The 23808-nt window shown below is 33.3% G+C and overlaps 1 protein-coding gene and 1 long non-coding RNA gene across 8 annotated transcripts in view; one reads left to right on the top strand and one right to left on the bottom strand.

Moving 5' to 3' along the window:
• Positions 1 to 23808, top strand: part of LOC148610890 (uncharacterized) — a 72917-nt gene that overhangs the window by 18972 nt on the left and 30137 nt on the right. For all 7 annotated transcript variants that reach the window (XM_088590758.1, XM_088590759.1, XM_088590756.1 and 4 more), the window contains 8 exons: positions 182 to 863; positions 2551 to 2722; positions 3300 to 3392; positions 4026 to 4334; positions 8222 to 8335; positions 9285 to 9389; positions 9777 to 9797; positions 19210 to 19230. In XM_088590758.1, the coding sequence (XP_088446884.1) occupies positions 182 to 863; positions 2551 to 2722; positions 3300 to 3392; positions 4026 to 4334; positions 8222 to 8335; positions 9285 to 9389; positions 9777 to 9797; positions 19210 to 19230 (1517 nt within the window). The remainder of the gene's footprint in view (positions 1 to 181; positions 864 to 2550; positions 2723 to 3299; positions 3393 to 4025; positions 4335 to 8221; positions 8336 to 9284; positions 9390 to 9776; positions 9798 to 19209; positions 19231 to 23808) is intronic.
• Positions 3743 to 23272, bottom strand: LOC148610891 (uncharacterized). Its single transcript, XR_015924008.1, has 3 exons — positions 23219 to 23272; positions 11217 to 11277; positions 3743 to 3946 (listed from the first exon to the last, which is right to left on the bottom strand). It is a non-coding gene; the product is annotated as an uncharacterized LOC148610891 (long non-coding RNA).

Below are 23808 nucleotides of genomic sequence, written 5' to 3'. Positions count from 1 at the left end.
TACAAGATTGAAGTCATCACTACAGAAGTTTTAGGGTCGTCATCATTGTAGCAACCAATTTACATTTATAACGTTACAGTATTAATCTAAAGCCAAAATTGATTATTTCTATTCTGAAGTGTGATTTGTTGTAAGTAATAGTAGTTTTTTAGTATTTCTGCTATTTTTCTTTCCCCTTCAGATTAGCGAAACAAAGATGTAGCTCGTTTCAATCTAAATTGTTTCTCCAACTCACAAAATTGTGTATTGATACAACATCGGACGTACTCAGAGAATTGTTCAGAAGCGAAATTTCTACAAAACACAATGGACATTTCGAATATTATCTTGATAGCAAAAAACATGTTTTTTATCACCAGTGGAATACTATTTGTTTCTGCTGTGAATGTCTTCCTACTGGATGTACCTTTAAAAAATCAAAATATGGTGACAAACGACTCTTCGAAATATTTTTTGTCATGAATGGAAAACCAATCAATGGTCACCTGAAGTTAAAGAATAAAAGAATTGAAGAATATTGTTTACATGCATTCAACATTCGACCAGACATATGTTTGGAAAAACTTGACACATCAGCATTAGTTCTACTCCTGAAAGAATCTGGATTTTTAAACCAAAAACAGTTAGAAAGTTTAGAAAAGATATCTTATGCTCGGAACTTCGTTTGTCATGCTGCAAAAACTGATGCACATTCGGAAAAGGAGATAAGCAGTTTATTGGGCGACATAGAACTTGCACTTTTAAATCTTGCCGAGCAGTCTTGTAAGCCATTTCTCAGAGAACAAATAAATCTTATGAAGAAAGTAGACTTTGACAGAGATGACGTTGAAAGGTTGAATAGAAAACTTGACGAAATTCGAAATGTAAGTATTTTTGATGAGCAGTTTCAGGTAATCACGTTTTCACTTTGTATACAGTTTTATACCCTAGCTTTTAAAGTAAAAATGTTATTGCTTACGCTATGGTTTGATATAGATTATATGCACAATTCAAAAATCAAGTTTAATTATTGTAATTGATATCAAAAACTTAAGAGCATGTTCCTCATTTAATTAACGCAGTCTTGAAAGATGACTAAATCATTTAAATGTTTTCTAGGTTTATGTATAATTAGATTTGTATATACTGTAGCATGCCTAAAGTTACAATATTTCTCCCAGTTTTGTTAACGTCATGATAATAAGATTTATATAACTTCATATTATTTCAAACACTTAACGTGATAACAAATCACGTGATATTTCAAATTTGAAATTCGAGTTTTATGAATATCTAAAGTTTTCAGCTTAACTATCATGAACTGTTTGAAATTTAACGCGAAATTTAAGTTCTAAAGGTTTATAATAAAATTCAATCTCTGCCGCCCCCTTTGTTGAAAGAGTAATCAAGGGAAGCAAGGTTATAACGGTAATCAAAAGAATGTAATCCAGGGACAAAGACCAGACATGGAAAACAGACATAAACAACAAAGAACATGATGTAACTAAAATCATACATACAAAGTAACAAAAGTAAATGAGCAACTCGGACTCCACTAAAAACTGGGATCATGGACCAGGTGCACTGGTAGGGTAAGCGTCCTCTGCTTTTCTAGAAACACCCGCCGAGTGCTCATAAAAAGTCAAGTCCGGGGTAGACAAACGAGGAAAGGCAAACCATGACCCGTTGAACAAATCAGTTTTCATGGTGCTGATGGATACATCATAACAATCCACGAGTTCATGATGACGACCATGTAACTTCTGCAGTGATGACTTCAATCTTGTAGCAATATAACCCTGTTCCAGAAGACTATCCGTTAGAGTTCTAGCGCGATACAAAAAGTCTGCTCAGTCTCGGCAAATAATGTTTCAAATTGAAGAAAAAGAAAAAATGTATAAAACTTGGATGTAGGGTCTATTTTTGTGGTTGAAGGTAAGATCTTCAGTCACATTTAGCTGCATCTTACGATACATTTAATAGAAACATTTCTTCTAAACTATACTTCTTTTTTTTTATTCCATGACTGTTAATTTTGTTTGTGAATTTACGTGTGCATTTTGGATTTAAATACACAATTATTTGACTATTCATATTTACAATTTAATATGGAAACTATACCAAAACCCGATGTATTTTTATATGTTAAAAATAGGACAGAGCATTTTTCAAAATGCTTTAGTAAATCTAGAAGTACATCATCAATGCATATACAACGATGAATCTTCAATAGTACGAAGCACACATATACTATTGCAAAAATAAATGCTTTGAGTAAAATACAATTTGTCAATCTCTACATAATGAGACTATACATATGTGCAAAACTATGTATAAAACATATTGAACGAAATGAATAAGGTTACCTACAAATAAGGGTAACAACAAAATTAGAATGACAAACCGTCTTATCCCGTAAGTGCTGTAAAAGTTCATATTTGAAAAAAAAAATGTTATGATTAGCAGGGAAGCCAAAAGACTGAAACCGTAATTTTCTATGTTCCATTCTTACTATAAGCAGTTATTTGTCCATGATTTATTCTGAAAATAATATTGTATTTGATAAAATAGGTTGTCGATAACATAAAAAGCAACAACAATTTAGTAGATTCAAGTAAGATAAAGGATTTGGAAAGGAACTTAACCAGTACATTTGACCGGGGAATGGAAGGGGTTAGAGAAGAAATAAAAATTATTGCAGACAACATCAACGACAGAGAAAACACATTAGCTCTCTATTTTGGTAAGGTATTGGCTTAATTTTTTTGACTATATTTGTCTATGTTAATAGTTTAACTGCGTTTCGTTTTCCTATTTAGTTTCTTAATTGGAAAGTGTTGAATTGTTTTTTAATTTATTTTCAGCAAACTAACATGCGTTTATGATCTTATTAAAACATTTGACAATTATTTTGATTGTGGCAACGTTTGCGGTATAAATGAAATGTTCTGTATCATAACAAGGACAGTATCTTTTGTCTTCTTCCGTTTTATAGAAGACATATTCTCAGCAACTCGGTGTGTTATTTTAGGAAAGAGGATGATATTTATCCCACCAGTGCACGTGGTCTTTTCTGATTTTATTACATCACATTATGATATCAAAAAGGAAGGTTGATTAATAGGACTAATTTTGACAAATAATTCGACATTCAATAATTCAAAAATTCAATGGTGTCCATTAAGTTCAAAGGGAGTGTTGGGAATTTAAAAAAAATGATTTGTCGATCATTATTTTAGGTGGTGTTGCCGGTTCGATTGTAACGACGCTTATCCATACATGTACAGTAATGTTGACAAATGAACACAATATTTTTTAAGGTTCTTTTGAAAAAAGAATTGAAAGTTTAGAAGTAAAAATGGAAACGGTTGCAGCTCATAATACTTCGGACTTATCCTGTGGAGAAAAGCATAGTAAGTCGTATAGTTTAAACCTTGTCTATGTTACTTTTCTAACTCAATTGGTAGTGAGTAAAGCTCTATCTGAATTAATACTTAAAAAGTTAAAAACTTATATTGCAATGTGGACAAGTGGTACTTTTGGAGGCCCCTTAAAGGTACTTGTTTTTGACCTCTTCTTTATATTGTGTCGCTTTGCATATACATTTTGAATTCATTCACACACAAATATACAGATTCATCAAACGGAGTAACTCATCTTTAAATTTCCTTTGACATTTTATGTAAATTGAAAAAAAAACAGGTTCTCATTTAAATAAATACACGGTCGATCTAATTGACCGATACGGAGTATCCATTTTTAATATGAGCAACAACTGCCGTATGATATGGGTATTTTCCTCTTTCAACGAGCACCAGCACGGCAGATGTCTTGCAGAATTCAGCCCTGTTTTACTGTATGTACCATTTTAGTTCTTTACTGTTTACTAATTGCTCTTCGTATGTTTTCTTTTTGGTGTTTTTGGCGTTGTTTTTTTGGTATTGATACTTCTTTTAATGAAAAATAGCTACAAATATAAAAAAAATCATACTACGTGACTTTAATTTTTGGTCATTCATACGCCCTTATTTCATAATTTACTGTAGACGTACCTGGAAGCAAAGTGAAGGCAATTATAAAAATCCCCAGCGGACAAATAGACGAAAGAAAAGTGATAGAAACATTGAATAACTCCATGAAACAGGATGACAAAGGGAACTATGAACTGCTTTTTGTGCGAAAAGAATGTGTAATCGTAGAGATTTCATTGTGCAGAAATGTTTTAAATGATGCCTCATTATTCAGGGAAACCTTTAATTCTCTTTTGGAGCTGATGGTGAAATCATCTGATACAAATGAAAATATTGTCAATCCAATCAGGATGATTGTCTTTTTCAAAGAACCAATCAACAAAGGTAGGTTTCTCTTTCTTGGAATATTCTGCAAATATATAATATATATATATATATATATATATATATATATATATATATATATATATATATATATATATATATACACATGGATATGGATCTCTGTGCAATTATATCTCAGTCAGGTTTTGATTTATTTTGGATATATAAAGGAATCAGGGGTTAAAAGGGTAAAAACAAAAGCTCTGTTGCGGCAATAACTTGAGAGAAAGCGTCGTCGCCGTCGTCCGTCGTCGTTAACATTTTTTCAAAACTCTTCTTTTCTGACATTACTTAACCAACTTTGTATGAATGTTCCTTAGGGTGGGGATTTTTAATCCGTCGAAAAACTTTTTACTTAACATTGAACAAATTCTGACACGAATTAAAGTAATTAGCATGACAAGACCTATTAGTGGTAAAATTTTCGTGTAAATCTGCTTGACAATGTTGGAGTATTTTACCTTTATCTCCCAGACAATAATGTTATGCCACATTCTTACAGGAATAAAGGTGTTCAACATGATGAGGTTTGTCTTCGGTCAATTTTTCGTGTAAATCTTTTTAACCATGTTGGAGTTATTGCCCTTTTAAAAAACTTCATCTTTTTGCTATTTTTAATGTTATTTCTATTAAAAAATCTCCCCAGAAATTAGTGGACAAAATTCAATAAAATTCGATATTATTTTCCTTAGGTATGAGCGTTAGAAATTTTTATCTAAGAAAAACATGGCCACTTTTACAAAAATATAATATTGCTTATGCTATTGAAATTACTTGGTGTCCGTCGTCGTTTACAATTTTTCTATATTCTCCTCCACTGAATCTACTTGACCAATTAGAGCCATCCTTGGTATGAATGTTTTTTTTAGGGTGTTCTGCATAGAACTGATTGCGGGATTTTTTGATCCGTTGAAAAATATGGCCGCCTATACTAAAATAGAACATATGGGTCAGACAGAAGTTTTTTCAAATATATATCCAAAGCCGTTAGAGAAAGCCAAACCGTAACGTTAAGGTAAAAATGTTCAGCATGATGGGATCTATATTTGGTCAAGTGTTCGTGTTAATCTGTTTAACCAGATTAGAATTGTTGCCCTTTTTCGATCTTTTTTCACAACTTTTAATGATATTTCTTTAAAAAATCTTCTCCTCTCACACTACTTGGCCAATAAGAACCAAACTTAGTATGAATGTTCCTTATTGTGTTCTGCATACAACTGATTGCGGGATTTTTTAACATATGGGTCAGACAGAAGTTTTTTAGCATGTATCTCAAAAACTATTAGGTTTAGCCATATTCTGACCTTAGTAAAAGTGTTCAACATGATGAGAACTATCTGTGGTGAAATTTGCATGCAAGTCATTCTAACCATGTCGACATGTTTTTACTATTTTTAATGTTATTACATTAAAATATTTTTTCCCCAAAACTACTTGACAGAATTTAATGAAAATTGATATGATTTTTTCTTGTGTATGAGCGTTGGGAATTTTTATCAAGGAAAAACATGGCCACTCTTACAAAAATAGAATGTTGCTTATCGAGACAGATGAGCGATTCAGGCTCCTTTGAGCCTCTATTTTTTTAATTTTGGCTATTTTATATGATCTCATAAAATTATCAATCATAAAAAGTATCACGCTGTGATCGTCCCTAAGCACTTTCATTCCTTACAGTAACTTGAGTACGGATGTGACAATCTTTATGCAATTATACCACAAAGTGCCATTCGGTAGCAGAAAGAGTGCGATTGATTTTGGAGTAAAGACATAAACCGGTTACGAAAAAAAGGCAAGGAACAAGTATTTTCCTGATATTTAGACAACAGTTGACTTCAATTGTATGGATGTCTTCGTTATTGAAACACAATGTGCCACACCACTTAAAGAAAACTAAGATTTTTGGGATAGTGGCATGAACTGTTTAGGAATGGGGCCAAAAAAGGGCCAAAAACAATGTTTGGACTGTAACTTGATAAAATGGGGCAAGGAAAAAGTATTTTCCTGATGTCAGGAAAATAATTTGAGATTTCCTTAAGGTGCGGAACAATAAAAGGAAGTTAAGGAATTATTTCTGTTTTTTTTACTTGTACTGTTTAGGACTTTGTGGCCAAAAAGGGGCCACATCATTTCCGGTCAAATTCATATTTAATCTCCATAGTAATTCAGAGTTGTTACGATTAGGCTTGAATGGTGTGTCACTACTTGTCGGAATTGAACCATGTGTTCAAATCTGTATGATATAAGGTAAAAGTTCTTGTTTTAAATTGTAGAACACACAAATTGTTCTGTTGTTCATAATCAATATAATTGCATATATTAACATTTAAGCTCACCTTGACGTCTGTCGTCCGTTGTTTTAACATTTTGATCGACTACATGAAAACCCCTAGACCAATTTTAACCAAACTTGGCAATTTAAGCTTCTGATTGGCCACACATGTTGTCCTATATCTTTGCTTTTACTAATCCAGTGGTGACCAAACTTGGCAGAAATGATGAAAGAGACAATTTCAACATGTGACAAAATTTTGGTTGGACTTGATGAAACAAGATAGCCGGCAGTGACCATTTAAGCTTCTTTCTTTTAACAATTTTCAAAGATCAACTTCTCTAAAACCACAGGTTCCAATTTTCCTTAATGACCTCAGTGTCCTCAACAAACGATCCATTATTTGTGTGTTTCAGCAGGTGGCTGTGGCCACTCAAAGTTGCCATTAAAACCCTTTAAGGAAACACATTTTGGCCTTTATCATTGTTTCTACTGAGCAAATTGTGACCAAACTAGGCAGAAATAATTAAAGTGATAACTGTATAATAAAAGTTTGGTTCGACTTGATGAAACAAGAGGTCTATCAGAGGCCATTTAAGCTTCTTTAAACCAATCTTCAAAGATCAAATCATCTGGAACCCCAGGTACCAATGGTTTGACACTTGATAAGGTTAATGACCTCAATGCACTTAACAAATAGTATATTTTGAATATGACTCAATGGGTGGCGGGAATGATTCAAGTATAGAAACGCTCTTAACATTTTGTTTACATGATCAAATGATCTAAAATTCTCCAGGTGAGCGATTCAAGCTCTCTAGAGCCTCTAGCTATATTCAGTATACCTTTCACAGTATGTGCTGTGCATAGTTTTACTACACTGCTATGAATAAAGGTTATGGTTAATTTTGAATGATAAAATAATTTTTCAATCTCTCTTTTTTATATGCCCATCTTTCTAGAAAGGAAATATTATGCAGGGGTCGTCCGTACATCCGTCGTTTACACTTGCTGCCGCCTATTGTCATAAAAATTTAAGTGAATTATTTCTTTCTATTGATGTCGGTTCCCTTTAAATTTCTATAAATTTCTGATTTTTCGAGAACTTTAATCAGGCACAAGTTGGGTAACTTTCTGTTTTTGTACTGTAAATCAAATTCGTTGCAGCAATGTTCATGAAACTCTGACGAATTGTTTCTGCCAATGGCCATGAGATTGATTGTGAATTTATTTCATTTATTTTAAGCTTCGTTTCAATTTTATTTTATCATACATACTTTGCTGAAGCCAAGTTGTAAGGCATATTTACATCACATTTTATGTCACTTTGACTGTCTGTCCATACACTGGTTATGAGTTTTATTGCACGTATTTGTATACTTTCATCGTGATAAATATCTGTTATTCTGTGTCAAACATTTAATCAAGGTAGAGCTGTATCAAGCTTGAATTTTGTGTCCATATTTGCCCTAACTGTTTAGGGTTCAATCTGTACGGGTATATAGCTTTTTCGATGAAGATCAGGAGTTCTGAAACTGCGTATTTTTGTTATTATTTAAATAAAAAGACCATTTATTATTGAAAATAAATTCAATACATTTTTTTCTTTGCGTAGATGAAATTGATATTATTCAAGATTCATTAGTTATCGATAACTTCCAGTCAATGCAATCATACCAGTCTGCCAGTACCGACGAATCTAAGCTGGAGGACGATGAAGTCGATGGAGGTAAATTTGATTTTAGGTTCTGTCTATCTGGTCAATATTTTGGAACATTACCTAAAAATGATCTGTCTGGCTTTTATTTAATAAAAAATGTAAAATAAATCTTCTACGACGTAATGATTATGAATTTGGGGCCAAAAAGGGGCCACATCTTTTCTGGTCAAATTCACATTTAATCTCAATCCTAATTCAAAGTTGTTACAATTAGGCTTGTTTACAAAAAACAAAAAAAAAAAAAAAAAAAACAAGACTGTGCGTAAATTTATCTCTCAGTTTTTGTATAGAAATTTGTGATTTCGTTTACACATTTTTTGTTCTTGAAATGAATTTTTAATTGAACGTCCCTCCCCCCCCCAAGATAGCCTTGCCTTTTGGAAACAAGTCATTATGTGATACATTGTGCAGACTTTTCATGGTTGTGTCTTATATATACTTTGTTATGAAATATTATTTAAATTTGGTCATTTTCCACATACGTATATATTTTCTTAATCATTGATGATTTATTTGTGTGGATACTTTTTTTTAAAACTCCCCATGGAGACATTTAAATAAAGCTCTGTTACAATGGAAAGAGTAATAAAGGGAACAAAGATTCTAGAGGAAATCAATAGAATGTAATCCAGGGACAAAGACCAGACATGGCAAACAGTCACACACAACAAAAAACACAAAATAACCAAAATAACACATACAAAGAAACCAGAGTAAAAGGGTAAGCGTCCTCTTTTTTATAGAAACACCCGTCGAGTTGCTCATAAAAAGTCAAGTCTGGGGTAGACGAAATTGGAAGAAAAAACTAATACACGTTAAACAAATCGGTTCAATTACGTTCCGGTGATTCATATTACCCTCTAAGCAAAAACCACGCACAATGTTTAGCAGCACAATCCTTATGTCTTAAAGTGTTGTGCACGAGAGAATATAAATACCATAATTATTGTCCTGATAGTTTTCAGAGATACGTGTAGATTCAATGATAGCAGCCATTCATTTTCGAGTGTTAGTGTACAAGTAGATTTAATTGGAATGCAGCTAGTACATACAATCACACAAGGTAAGAATAATATTTAAGCACCTTTCCAAGATGTGACCTTTTTAATGATAAACTTACAAAAGTTGCTCTAAAGAGACTGCACACATTTCTTTTATTGTGATGAACAATTTGTCAAACTAGTATTGTTTGAAACAATTATTGCTTGCAAAATCAAACTTACAACAGATTAGTTTTTCATAATGTATTGCACAAATCCTGAAAAAGTAGCATAAAGAAACTGTGTTTGTTCTTTCGTCGAGAACAACTATGAGATTGACTTACAAAAATGATAAAATTAAATTTGATCTCAAAAATTAAATAACAACTTGCTTTATTCTTATGGGTTTCACGTGGAATTTGCTTCTCATATTTCTGAAAATTGTTTACTAAATTTATTATAACTTTCAGAAAACAGACAGTTAAAGTCAGGTATGTTTCTTTTGTAGATTTTAGTTTTTTTGTAGAACTTAAGTTTAAGGTAGATCATACTTAATATTTCTAGTAGATACAATTTCCTAGTTTTTCTCAAAGATGACCTTGAATGAGTAAACTTCAAAATTTTAATGTAAAAAACTCAGGTCACCGAACTTGATTTTGAGATAACTGAGCCTTAAAGAAGGCATTTTTGCACTAAAACTAAACTAAACTAAGGCTCGAAATTTAGACTTTGTTGTTAAATATATAGTATGAGTGAAACTGTATTAATCGTGAAACGGCAGGCCACTGTACGTTCAAGTTTTTCAGCAGAAACAGCCAGTTTTAATACTAGTGTTTAATTGTGTAATGTTTTTTCTCCACAGTGGTCAGATTTTAAAAGGGGGGGGGTTGTTATCGCGCAAAAGTACTTTAACCTCGCCGTATTTTTTGCGCCTGTCTCAAGTCAGGAATTTCTGGCTTTTGTATGTCTTGTTTCGTTTTCTCCTTTAGTTTAGTTTTTATGATACTTGAGTATATACGGGCAACTCCTTCGCTGTAACTGTGTATTATGATGTTTTGGAGCCAGCTACAGCCAGGTGTGAGGGTTTCCTCATGGTTCATTGAAGACCAATGGGTGGCCTTTCATAATTGGTATTTTTGTATTTAATAACCTCTGAGTCGATGCCACTTCTCGTGGACCAAAGGTCGCAGATGGTATTCACCAACCTAGTAGTAAGACTTGTCTGACCATGAATTGTATCAGATTTCATTTATCATATTTATCATAATTTGTAGTATTACAGATTTTAAAAAACCTAACACACCGAGGCTGAATTCCTTGTATTGCACATGGTATGATATCTTAAATACGTCTTGTATACAATTAGTTTTCGGATTGTGATCTTTCTATATACGTTTGATTATAATGCAGCTGATAAGAGGTTACTACACGTGTTCAGCATATCAATATTTATTTTATTTACGATTATTTACGATTGCCTTTTTTTTTTTTTTTATTTCACAATGTAAGCGGTATCTTGTTAATATCCTAATTCCACGGATGAACACGCATTTTAAAATATTTCAACTTAAGACATTTTGCCTCCCGACAGAAAACCAGACGTACAAATAACACAATGTCTAACCCTGGTTTTACGGTTTCAAGGCCGATTTCGCCGGTGTTTGTTAATTTACGGTAATTTCTTGTTGAAAGCAAAGAGTGTACAGAATGTTACAGTCTTTAATTGTAGACGCTTCACATCCGAATGACAATCTATAGGAGAAGCAATAAACCACGCTGATGAAACTAATATAGAAGATAGAATGTTTTGATAGATAAAATGGCCCTTTTAGGGTCATATTATAAAGGATTTAAGGGGGAAAATGGGTCTGAAAATATGGATTGTCTTTAAGCTTAAATAAATTACTTACATATTGTCTGTGTTTTCTTCTTTTTAACTGCAATTTTATAAGTTCTGTGACTGCTTCATTTCTGATAAAAAATTAAAATATGAAGTTGTTGTGAAGTTCTTTTTGACCACAATCACTGGACATATATAACAACAACACACCTCAGTATTCATATTTTAATCTGCTTAATTACAATTCAGATATCTTTATATAGGAACACAGAGCACATGCAAATAAAGAAATTATTACAATTAAATTAACAAAGACCGGAGCTTTAACGGAACCATGTCACAATTAACGGAGAAAATAACGGAGCAAAGTGTCACTTATATAAATTGACGGAGAAATGAATGTCTACAATGAATTGACGGAGGAAAATGTCTTTGTATAAATTAACGGAGTTCAATACAAACAATATAACTCGCTGTAGTTAGCGACACTCCCCAAAGAAAGTTCAATCTTCATAGAAATCCTGATGAAACTCAATATTGGAATACACCTTTTCACCATTTATAGTTGTTACTGTTATTTTGAAGATAAACGCCACGGTCTGTGTTCTCGTTTCTGACTTTGCTATTTCAACGGCACGTTCACCATTCTCCTCTTCATCACTGATTATAATAATGCTGTCGGAATCATCAGTATCATTCACACCAACATTCACATTATCATCATCGGCTTCACATTTGTTGTTGTCATCAACGTGGATGTTATTATCCACACATACATCCATGGATTCATGAGCACAATTTTCATCAATGAAATTATCCACATCAGTTAGATCTCCACTATCACTTATGTCTTCCAATTCTTGCAGTAAAGCATATATAGATTCGTCGTCACTGATATCATAATAATAGTTGTTGTTGGATCTTGGTTTATCTCCTCTCACTGCTTTCAACGCCTTAACCCTAGCTTCACTTTTCACAATTCGATGAACAAGCATTAGATGCCGGTATAGGTAATCTCTCCTTATAAATCTTGTATTACATTCCTGTTCTGTGCAGTTCCAATATTCATAAGAAACACTATGTTTTTCTTTCATATGTCTGATTTTGTTCTATAAATATTTGTAGTCCTTATCACAAAAGTCACACTTAAACATCTTGAAAATTAACATTGCACATTTATACAAAATGCATGCACGAGAACTTCGTGCATGAAAACAGTTTAATTCAATGTTTATAATTGTCTTTTTCCAAGCCAAATCTATCGTAGAACTTCCTAATTTAAACTGACTTGCATTATCACTAATGATCTTCACCGGAGTGCCTGTAGTTTCAATGAACCTTCTAAAAGCGTATAAGAATTCTGCACATGTCATGTCATTCACTACCTCTGAGTGTATTGCACGTGTATCTAAACTGGTGAATAAACATACCCATCTTTTTTTTCTTTTGTCATTGCTATGTTTCACATACAATGGTCCAAGGTAATCTAATCCAGTGTTTGCGAATGGCATGGATCGGGCAACTCTTGCTTTTGGTAATGGCGGCATATCTGGCATCCTGTATGAACCACCTTCACATTTTCGACACACTAAACAACGTCTCAATACTTGTCTGACCGCTGCTCGTCCTTGATGTATCCAGTATTTATGTTTCAATTTACTCAATGTTTGTGATATGCCACTGTGAAACTTCTTTGTGATTTTTTTCAATAAGCAATCTGGTAAAGTCCTCCCCATGGGGAAGAATAACTGGTAATCTTGACGATTCAGTTATATCTGCATGTTCTAATCTTCCTTTACAACACAAAATACCGGTGTCAGATATAAAGAGTCTATGTAAATTATTCCATCTCTTCTGAAGAATGCACTCAAATACTTCCTGGTAATGCTTCCTTTGAATAAATTGAATCCATTTCTTTACAGCCTCTTTGATCTCTTCGTATACTAAGTATTTTCCACTAAATCTTTCTTTAGTCGAGAGATAAACCTTTGCATCTTCGATATCAATTTCAATCCTTGCTGAAATCATTGATTTTTCCTCTGAACACAATACATTTTCCTTTACTTCGTCATCTGGTTCACATTTGCTTGTTTTCTCTTCTGATGAATCTATTGTATTCCATTCACAAGGATTTAGTTTCAGCCATTCTGGACCATGCCACCACAATGTACTTTTCATTATTTTTGAGACAGATATTACTCGTGTCGCTATATCTGCAGGATTCTCACTTGAAGACACATACAGGTAGTCAATGTCTTTGAAACTTCTAAATTTCTTTATTCTATTAGTAAAAAATACATTAAGATCCTTCTTTGTTGTCGATATCCATTGTAGAACACACTGAGAATGGGACCATAATACCAGCTTTTCTATTTGTACATCTAATTCATTCCTTACGAAATTCAAGCACCGAACGCCTTTTGAAACAGCCATCAGTTCAAGTTTTGGTATTGTTAATTCTTTGATGGGTGAAAGCTTGGCCTTTGAGAATATAAGATCACATCTAGAAATATTTCCGCATCTTTGATGAAGATAAATTACAGCGGCATAAGCTTTACAAGATGCATCACAGAAACACAGAAGTCTTTTTTCAGTGTTATTCCTTTCAGAAATCAATCCTATATGTCTAGGTATTTCACACTCAGGTACTTTCTTCAATTTATTCTGAATCTCAGTCCATTTATCATTTTCATCCAGCTCATCATCCCAATTAAGATTTTTCTTCCACAGATTTTGAATGAAAACTTTTGCAGGCAATATCACTGGTACAAAAAAACCAAGTGGGTCGAACAGTTCGGCAACTTCCTTCAACGTTCTGCGTTTTGTGAAATTCTCTGATACGATCCAAAAATTAGGAGGCTTCACTGATACGTTATCACTTCCAACGTTCCAAATATAACCAAGAACCTCTATTTCACTAACATTAGATTTGTCCTCAGGACGCAAACAATCATTTACTGATTTGCTATTTGAGATTCACTCCCTAAGATTCATCGAAGCATCATGAAACATCACTTTTGATTCACTATACAAATTCATCGCTTTAGTAACAGTATTTGTACCAGTAATAAGATTGTCTACATAGATGTTTTTCCGTATAAGTTCCGCAAAAGGACTATTGTAATTTTGCAAATGGTTTCCAATAGTAGCTGCCAATATGAATGGACTGGATATAATACCAAACGGCACACGACAAAAACGATACTCTTGAATATTTTCACAAGAAAATGAGGGATTCTCACAATCTTTAAGCCAGATCAAACGTGTCACGTTCCTTTCACTCTTTTGAAGTCCAACTTGAAAGAAAGCCTTTTCAATATCCGCGACGAGAGCTATTCGATGGAATCTAAATCTCATAAATATGCCACACAAATTCCTAAGGAGAACAGGACCACGGTACAAACATTCGTTTAGGCTACTTGCATCTTTGTTCGTTTTTGCAGAGGCGTCGTAAACAATTCGAATTTTAGTTGTTGTTTTGTTTATAAATGCATGATGGGGTAGATAGTGTAATCTGCCGTCCACTTTGTGATTCTCAACCATTTCTACAATTCCCTTTTTTAACTGATCTGATATTGAATGATGGAATTGTACTGATCAATAAGACCTGATTTCCTACGCATTCTAGAAACACATGATCTCAACCTGCCTATAGCTAGTTCACGGTTTCTTGGTAGATTTGATGGATTGTCGTACTTCCACGGCCATTGGACGAAGTATCTTCCATTGGAAAACTGTAAGGTATCATTAAATGACTTCATCGCCTCTTTATCAGCGGATGTTTCAAACTGATCTTGTATTCCTATTGAATCCAAATTACACAAAGACTTGATATCACAGATAATGGATACTGAAGAATCTAAATTTCCAGATTGCAATCCGAGAGAATCACTTGTGTTAGAAATAATCAACAATCCAGTTTCTGGTTTATCCTTTTCAACATCCCCTACTCTTCCAGTCAATATCCAACCAACTTTTAACGCTAATAGATATAACCCAGGCTGAATTTCTACTCGTTGAGATAATACTAAATCTAAGTAGTAATCACTACCAATCAACAATTCTATGGGTGATAATTCGTCTTGTGATGGTATGTCATCAGCTAATTCTATATCTCGAATAAAATGTTTCAGATGGTCTATAGTGGAACAATCTTATCTTTTTTCTGTGTATGGAACCACTAATGACAGGCACAATGTTAGCTTCTATACTAAAATCCTTTCCATTGATTAATTTGATATTCAGTTTTGTTGAAATCGTTTTCACTACTTTCGGTTGATTATTACCAAATGTTACAAGCTTTAACTCTTGTTCTTTGTTTCCTTTCAGCTTTAATTTTGAGGCTAATTTCTGTGAAATATATGTCCTTTGTGACCCTGAGTCAAACATTATTCTAGTGATTTCTTTACACGATTTCACAGATTTGTGTCTTTTACTTTTGCTGTCTGCATAAGTACCATCTCTCCGGAAGATACAAATACATTTTCTGTTACATCATTTGTGTGTTGTTGAACTACAGGATCAATACTACTATCACATTCTAGAGGACCATTTCCGCTTTCTTCAGTGAAATGAACACTTAATACATTTATTCCAAACTTTTTAGGACACAGGCTCCTGTGATGCGCATCTCTTTGGTGACAATATACACATACTTTGCTACTTTGACAACTCGAAGCTGAATGCCCATATTTCAAACATCTGAAACAACTTCCTTTCAACTGACGTTTTCTATCAACAATACTGGGATATTTTATGCACTCATCACTCCAAAGCTGACTTTGACAATATCTATATTTATCTCTTTATCTAGTAGTGTTATTTTGCTTTTGTTCAGAAGTAGCAACTAGTGCCTCCGCTGTACTCTTCTTTGTCTCCGTTCTCCAAGCACCATTGTAACTGTTTTTGTTTTGCACTGACTTGTGATGCATAAAATTGTTTCTTGTCACATGTGAATCCTTTTCTCCGTTTGGTCGTTCCTTAGGAAAATATTTCTTGTGAGACTTTTCTCTAGCTAAAACATAATCACGAAGTCTTTCGCACAAACTAAGAATATTCCATTTTGTAGTTCCTCCTTTTTGAATTTCTAATTGAATTAAAACACTTTCCGGAAGTTTAGATGTTACCATAGACACAAAAACGTCTTGATTAACATTTTGTTTTAGCACTTCAAGATAACGGAGATGTCTATTCACTTTATCTAGGAAGATTCTAAGTGATGTTGTTTTATTTGTTGCAGGCTGCAGATTAATTAATTCATTATAGTGCACATCCACAGCGTCTTGAATATTTCCGAATCTTTCTTTTAGAATTGTCACAGCGACATCATAGTTTTCGTTTGAAAGATTTAAACCAGATATAGCATCTCTTGCTTCACCTATCACTTTACTTCTGAGATAATTCAATTTTTCTATCTTTGATAACTTTCCATTTTTATCTATCGTACTCTCGAAAGAGTAATCAAGGGAACCAAGGTTATAGCGGTAATCAAAAGAATGCAATCCAGGGACAAAGACCAGACATGGAAAACAGACATACACAACAAAAAACATAAAGTAACTATAATCATGCATACAAAGTAACAAGAGTAAATAAACAACTCGGATTCCACTAAAAACTGGGAGCATGGACCTGGTGCACCTGTAGGATAAGCGTCCTCTGCTTTTCTAGAAACACCCGCCGAGTTGCTCATAAAAATTCAAGTCGGGGTAGACAAACGAGGAAAGGAAAACCATGACCCGTTGAATAAATCAGTTTTCATGGTGCTGATTGATACACCATAACGATCCACGAGTTCATGATGACGACCATAAAACTTCTGTAGTGACGACTTCAATCTTGTAGCAACATAACCCTGTTCCAGAAGCCTATTTGTTAGAGTTCTAGCACGATACAAAAAGTCTGCGTAGTTTCGGCAAGTTCTGGCATAACCTATGAGTTGTGATATGAACACTCCATATGCAGGAGCCGAAGGGATGTTGACACAGATGAAAGGAAAGTTGACAATTCTGAATGAAAAGTCATCACGTTTGTCATAAAGTTTGGTCAGTAGTTTTTCTTTACCATCGATTTCGAAGTGTAGGTCAAGATATGAGGCTGACTTCACAGTGTCTGTAGTATCCTTTATCTCAAGTTCTTTTGGGTAGATGCGATATATCAAATCCCCGAAATTAGGATTGTTTAAAGATAACACGTCATCTATATAGCGGAAACTGAGATTGAAGGATCTAGCCAAACGATATTCTTTATTTCTGATCAGATCAGCTATAAAATCAGCCTCATAGTGAAGGGATAAGTCAGCAAGTAAAGGAGCACAATTTGTTCCCATTGGAATGCCGACCGTTTGTTGAAAAACACGTCCACCACACTGGATAAATATGTTGTCGATTACAAATTCCAGCATTTTGTAAACATCTTCCTCTGTATATTTGGAAGATGATTTGGAATTATTTCTTACAAAGTATGACGAATCTCTACCAAGAACTATACATTTGTATCTAGGTATACCATCTTTTTTGGAAAAAACAACGATGTATAATGTTTTTTAAGTCGGGATTTTAACTGAGTATGGGGAATAGAAGAATACAGTGTTGAAAAATCATAGGTTTTAATGCTATCATATTCAAATAATAGTCTTGAACTGAATGTCTCTAAAAGATCTATCGAATTTTTCAGGATCCACATTGAATTAATACCACTGCGGGAAACAATCCCAAAACTCCATCCATTTGGCTTTGTCACCACTGAAGGTTATTATATAAATTTACGGTAATTTTACCGCAGTTTCATCTTTCTCTTTCTTTTGTTGATTACTGAGGATTTCTTGTTGTTGTTTCAATTGTGTTTCTATTATTTGTTTCATTGCCTTTTGAAGCTCGACAATTTGAATTGGATTAAATTTTTCTTGTTTCACTACTTTCATGTTTTATGTATTCCACTACCCTGTTTTTGACTTCTTCTACCTCCAAATAGTAATCCGTGGCTTCAGAACATAGTTTACAGTCTTCTTCAGCTATTTTTTCGGCTGTTTCTATCTGATCTTCTTCCAATGCACTTGCGACTTTAACGCTTTGAGTTTCCATTTTTCCTATGTACACTTTTAATTTTTCAACACATTTTGTAGCTCTTAGCACATATTTCTGATAATCCACATTTGAAACTTCGGTCTGAATAATACTTGTAGCCTCTTGAATTTCTGTATACAAACTATTTCTGTATCTTGTCCGAACACCTTTTAAGTAACTTAACTGAGACATCACGAATTTATTTGTTTTTCTTTTCACAGAATCTTTTATTCCTGGGTTCCGGCAATGTTGTGACGCTCTTTTTCACCACAATCACTGGACATATATAACAACACACCTCAGTATTCATATTTCAATCTGCTTAATTACAATTCAGATATCTTTATATAGGAACACAGAGCACGTGCAAATCAAGAAATTTTAACAATTAAATACAAATTAATACAAGACCGGAGCTTTAACGGAACCATGTCACACTTAACGGAGAAAATAACGGAACAAAGGGTCATTTATATAAATTGACGGAGAAATGAATGTCTAGAATGAATTGACGGAGGAAAAATGTCTTTGTATAAATTAACGGAGTTCAATACAAACAATATAACTCGCTATAGTTAGCGACAGAAGTAAGAAGTAAGAGCTGAATTAATTTTGAATGTTGCGTCTAAATTTGTACCAACTGATGAGGATTCTACCCCTGCGGTCGCATGAAGTACTTTATTTTCATACAATTAAGTGTAGGAACAATTACTCGTATCACGTCTTGAAAGTTTCATATACCTGAATCACTACTCACGATTCAAATCTTGTAGTGGTGTAGAGACATATATGTGATCGTTTTACCTTCTATATATACATAGTGTATTTAATAAAATTGCATTTATGTGCAGATGCGTAAAGTTTTATCTATTTTAAACGAAAATATTATCAAACGTTTGAAAAAGACCACATTGAAATTTCTTGTCCTAATTCTACACTGTCCATGAAGGTGATATTACAGATATATCTGTACTTAAATATTTTATCTCTATCTTTCAGAGTTGTCCAAAATGCATGAAGGTAAGTGTAATTACATTCAAAATGTTTGTAGATTGGTTCATAATAGTACTTTTTCGAGTGCGACGTATCTATATAACATCTTGAGAAAAAATAATTCCATGAATTTTAGGCCTTTATCGTGAAATATAGATTACCCATTGGAGGGTAAATGTGCCCTAGTAGGTGATAATAAGCATGCGATAAATTAAGTAATTATCATCACATTCTTTTGATTATCGCTATAACCTTGGTTCCCTTGATTACTCTTTCATCATAGACATCAATACATAGTTCAATGTGTTATTGATCTTCTTCTTTAGGTTTACCATGAAGATAATATACCATTCTAAATGATGTTTATATACACAAATAACTCTGCTAATATTCTGATGTTTAATATCTCGCTTTTTTGCAGTGCGATATTGGCTCCTCAATATATAATAGCTTAACAAGGATGGGAATCCCATTAAAATAAACCAAAATAATTCATCATTCAAAACTAACAGAAAAAAATATAATCATTAAATAGAGCAGCTGGTACCGCAATTGTTCTGACTTAGGAGAGGCATTTCAATCGAAATGATGGGTAAAATCTAGGTTCTGAAGCGCGCTTAACCCCCCTCTTCCCTTTCGGCGTGATTAAACCATTGATTAAATAGCATTGGCATGCTATTGCGTCATAAACGGTGAATAAGCGGTCACATAAGCACAAGGTTCAATTTTTCAAAAAAAAAAAAAAAAAAAAAAAAAAAAAAAAAAAAAAAAAAAAAAAAAAAAAAAAACATTCAATACTCATTATTTTAGAAAGTAATCAAGGTTATAGCGGTAATCAAAAGAATCTAATCCAAGGACAAAGACCAGACATGGAAAAAAGACACACGCAACAAAGAAAATAAAGTAAAATCATACATACAAAGTAACAAAAGGAATGAGCAACTCGGACTCCGCTAAAAACTGGGAGCACGGATCAGGTGCACCGATAGAGTAAGCGTCCTTTGCTTTTCTAGAAATACCCGCCGTGTTGGTCATGAAAAGTCAAGTCCGGGGTAGACGAAAGAGGAAAGGAAAACAATGACACGTTGAACAAATCAGGTTTCATGGCGCAGATGGATACATGATGACGACCATAAAACTTATGTAGTGATGACTTCAAACTTGTAGCAACATAACCCTGCTCAAGAAACATATATGTTGGAATTCTAGCGCAATACGGCAAGCTCTGGCATAACGTATGAGTTGTTATATGAACATCCATACGCAGGTGCTGAAAAGATGTTGCCACTTATCATTGATTTCTAAGTGTAGGTCAAAATATGAGGAGTAGATGCGATGTATCAAATCCCCATTGTTTAAAGGTAATACGTCATGTATATAGCGGAAACTGAGAATAAAGGATCTAGCTAAACGATATTCTTTCTTTCGTATCAGATCAAGTATAAAGTCAGCTAGAAGAAACTGAGTATTTTTCAACCAAGAACTGATATCTAAAAGAGACTTTCTTGTTGAGACGCATTTCCTTATACCCCTGAATCATGAGTCTGGCATAATCTTCAACAGCATCCATCATAGTTTTGAAATTAAGTTTCCAATTGAGGCGCTGAATTTTGGACCATTAGAAACATGGGAGTTCATGCTCAATGTTATTCAAACCCCAGTTATGACCTGACCCGAAGGACTGTGATTAAATAGAGAAGAAGCAGAATCACATGTCAGGGGGGACTTTAAGTACTTCAAATATATTACAATGACCATTTTATATAGAAATAGAAAAAAAGAAAAGGCTTATTTCGGTTTAAGTGGTTTCATGCTGACAGGCACCAATAACATCTAAATCGTTTGCCAGCTTTATAGATTGTTTTATATCTTTATAATTTATTGAGTGGGAAGGCTTTGTCAATTTTCTAAAGAAAATCTAAAAGATCTAAAAGTATTGGAAACATTTTGTCGTACCGACAGACAAAGACTCAAATAACAAAGTTTGTATCTGTAAGAAGTATTATTTTCATTTTTAGTATCAAAGTTAGAAGCAGATAAAACAGATAATACTTATACTAATACCACGTTCTCAAAGAGATTATATAAAAATCTGTTTATTTCTTTTTGATATCTCTACAAAGAATGGTGATTTAGATCTCCGTCAGTGTATTGAAAACCTAGACTTCATAGGAGTCTGTACAAAACAATTGTAGAAATTGTAGAAATATGGAGTTTGAATGTTCAAGTCATTGTGTTGATTTAAATAGAAGTATTTGATTGTGATATCTGTGTTTATTCATTAGATTCAACATTAGTTAAGTGATTGCTAAGCAGTTAATAGTGATTTATTGGATTTTATTTGAAAAAGAATCGAGTTGAAGCGAGGAACCTCCAAATCTGGGATCACCCTTTGCTAGGTTATTTACTAGAGGGGCTGCATACATGATAGTGGGAGCAAGCCGCCGTGCGATCCACGAGTTCATGATTACGACTATACACATTTTATAGTGATGAATTCAAGCTTTTTGCAACATATCCCTGTTCTAGAAGCTTTATTGTAGTAAGTCTAGCACGGTACAAAACAACCCGTGTAGTTACAACAAGTTCTGGCATAGCATATGAGTTGTGATATGAAAACTCCATACGCAGTTGCAGAAGGGATGTGGCTACAGACGAACGGAAAATTGTCAATACGGAAAGAGAAGTCAGCGCCTTATCGTATTGTTTTGTCAGTAGTTTTTCCTTTTACCACTGATCTCTAAGTGAAGGTCAAGCTATGATGGTAACTTCATAGTGTCGAACATTTTGTTCAAATCATTATTAAATACATTTATAATTAGCACTAAGACAATATTTCATGATGGGACATCGTACTCACTATCACAATTGTTTACTTTCATATATTAGGTATTTTAAAACAGATAATTTCACATATGTAATTGTGAGTACGATGCAACACTCAATTTCAAGGAAATGATAATCTTGATTTATACACATTATCTATAGAGAAGAGTTAAACAAAAAAAGAAAGAAAAGAAAATGAACAGAATCAGTCTTAAAGTTACAGCTTTTCATTTATTTCATTATCATTTACTGTTTTCAATAAAAATTCAGTTGGAGTTTACTTTTTGGTGTATTTCTTAGAAAGTTTCATTTTTCTTCATTTACTTTTGTTACTTTGTATGTGTTATTTTGGTTTTTATGTTCTTTGTTTTGTGTGTCTATTTTCTTTTGGAACACCTTTAAAATGGAGGATTACAAATTTTGACTTTACATTGAAACTGTCATTAGATAAAGTTATGTTAAGTATTAATAAGTTGCATTCTCCTTGGAAAGTACTCCATCAGTTGTATGTCATTGTATGATCCCCCTCAAATCATTTTCCTTCCTTTATTTTTAAAAGTTTTCTAAAGAGAAAAATAACACCCATTAAATATGTATACCTTTCAAAAAGTAAATTGAACCTTTTTAGTAAGAAATTCGGTTTATTAATTGATAATCTTACTTTTGAATGACTTTTACTCCCTAAAAATGTGGGCACTATTTATTGTTCATCTAAAGAACAAAATGTTACGATATCAGATCATTAGTATACACTTTATAATGGTATGAACAATGGTATGACGCATTTTTCTGTCTCGTACATTGACATTAATCAATCTCACAGTTGATTAAATATTCCAGAGACTGCTCTAGTAATGTAGATTTTAAAACGCAATTTGTGATCTTGTGACCCGATTTATTATAGAAAAAAATACATAAAAATTCGCCTTATCCACTCCCTAAAAAGTTCCCAGCGATATTAATATCTTAAAGCAGTTTATTTCGTTGCAACATAACAAAGTAATCACAGTTGTGTTTCACTACACAGGTCGTCTAGCCTAACGCTGTGTTAACTACTGTTATTCCCATATTAACTATTGTGTACACAACACAAATTTACACCATAACTCTTTTGCCCCCTGTGGTAGCGGTAGGTTGTAAAGCCAGGAAACGTGGTTTTACCCACACTTTTACTTAAGATAGACCATACCTAATACTTTTAGTAGATAGATTTTCCTCATTTTTCTCAAAGATGACCTTGAACGAACAAACTGATAAATTTTAAGATAAAAAATGTAGGTCACCGAATTTAATTTCGAGATAATTGATGCTAAATATGTGCAATGTTTTACATTTTATATAGCTTCTGTAGGAAATTTTTATTGATTTGCGACCTTTTAAGAAAAACTGGTTAATAATTTTTTTAAAGTTTGTATAAAGAACACTTATCTGACATTATTTCATATTTCAATAAGAAAATTGGGGGGGGGGGGGGTCATCGAATTCGTTTTCTTGTAATATTAAAAAAACCTAAAATTCCATTATATTTCTTTAAAACATTTTCCAGCCAATTTCCAACTTGAGAGAGGGCTTTTAGAATTAATGTTTGTAATTTACTATATAAAGTTTTATGCCAAAAATCTGTTTTGAATAAATTAAAGACAATTTGTTTCACATCATTTCAAACATCGATTAATTTTCCGCTAGAATCTCGGTTCCCTTGATTACTCACTCATTGAATATACATGCTTCTGTTTGATTTTGCATGATGGCCGAAAAAAAAATGTTCAGTGTAGTAGC

Source organism: Perna viridis, chromosome 7, assembly GCF_037379345.1.
Source record: "Perna viridis isolate PV_CMFRI_1.1 ecotype Kerala chromosome 7, ASM3737934v1, whole genome shotgun sequence".
In the NCBI taxonomy this organism is placed as follows: Eukaryota; Metazoa; Mollusca; class Bivalvia; order Mytilida; family Mytilidae; genus Perna; species Perna viridis.
The sequence above is the reverse complement of the archived record's forward strand: the minus strand, read 5'-3'. Positions and strand labels throughout refer to the sequence as shown.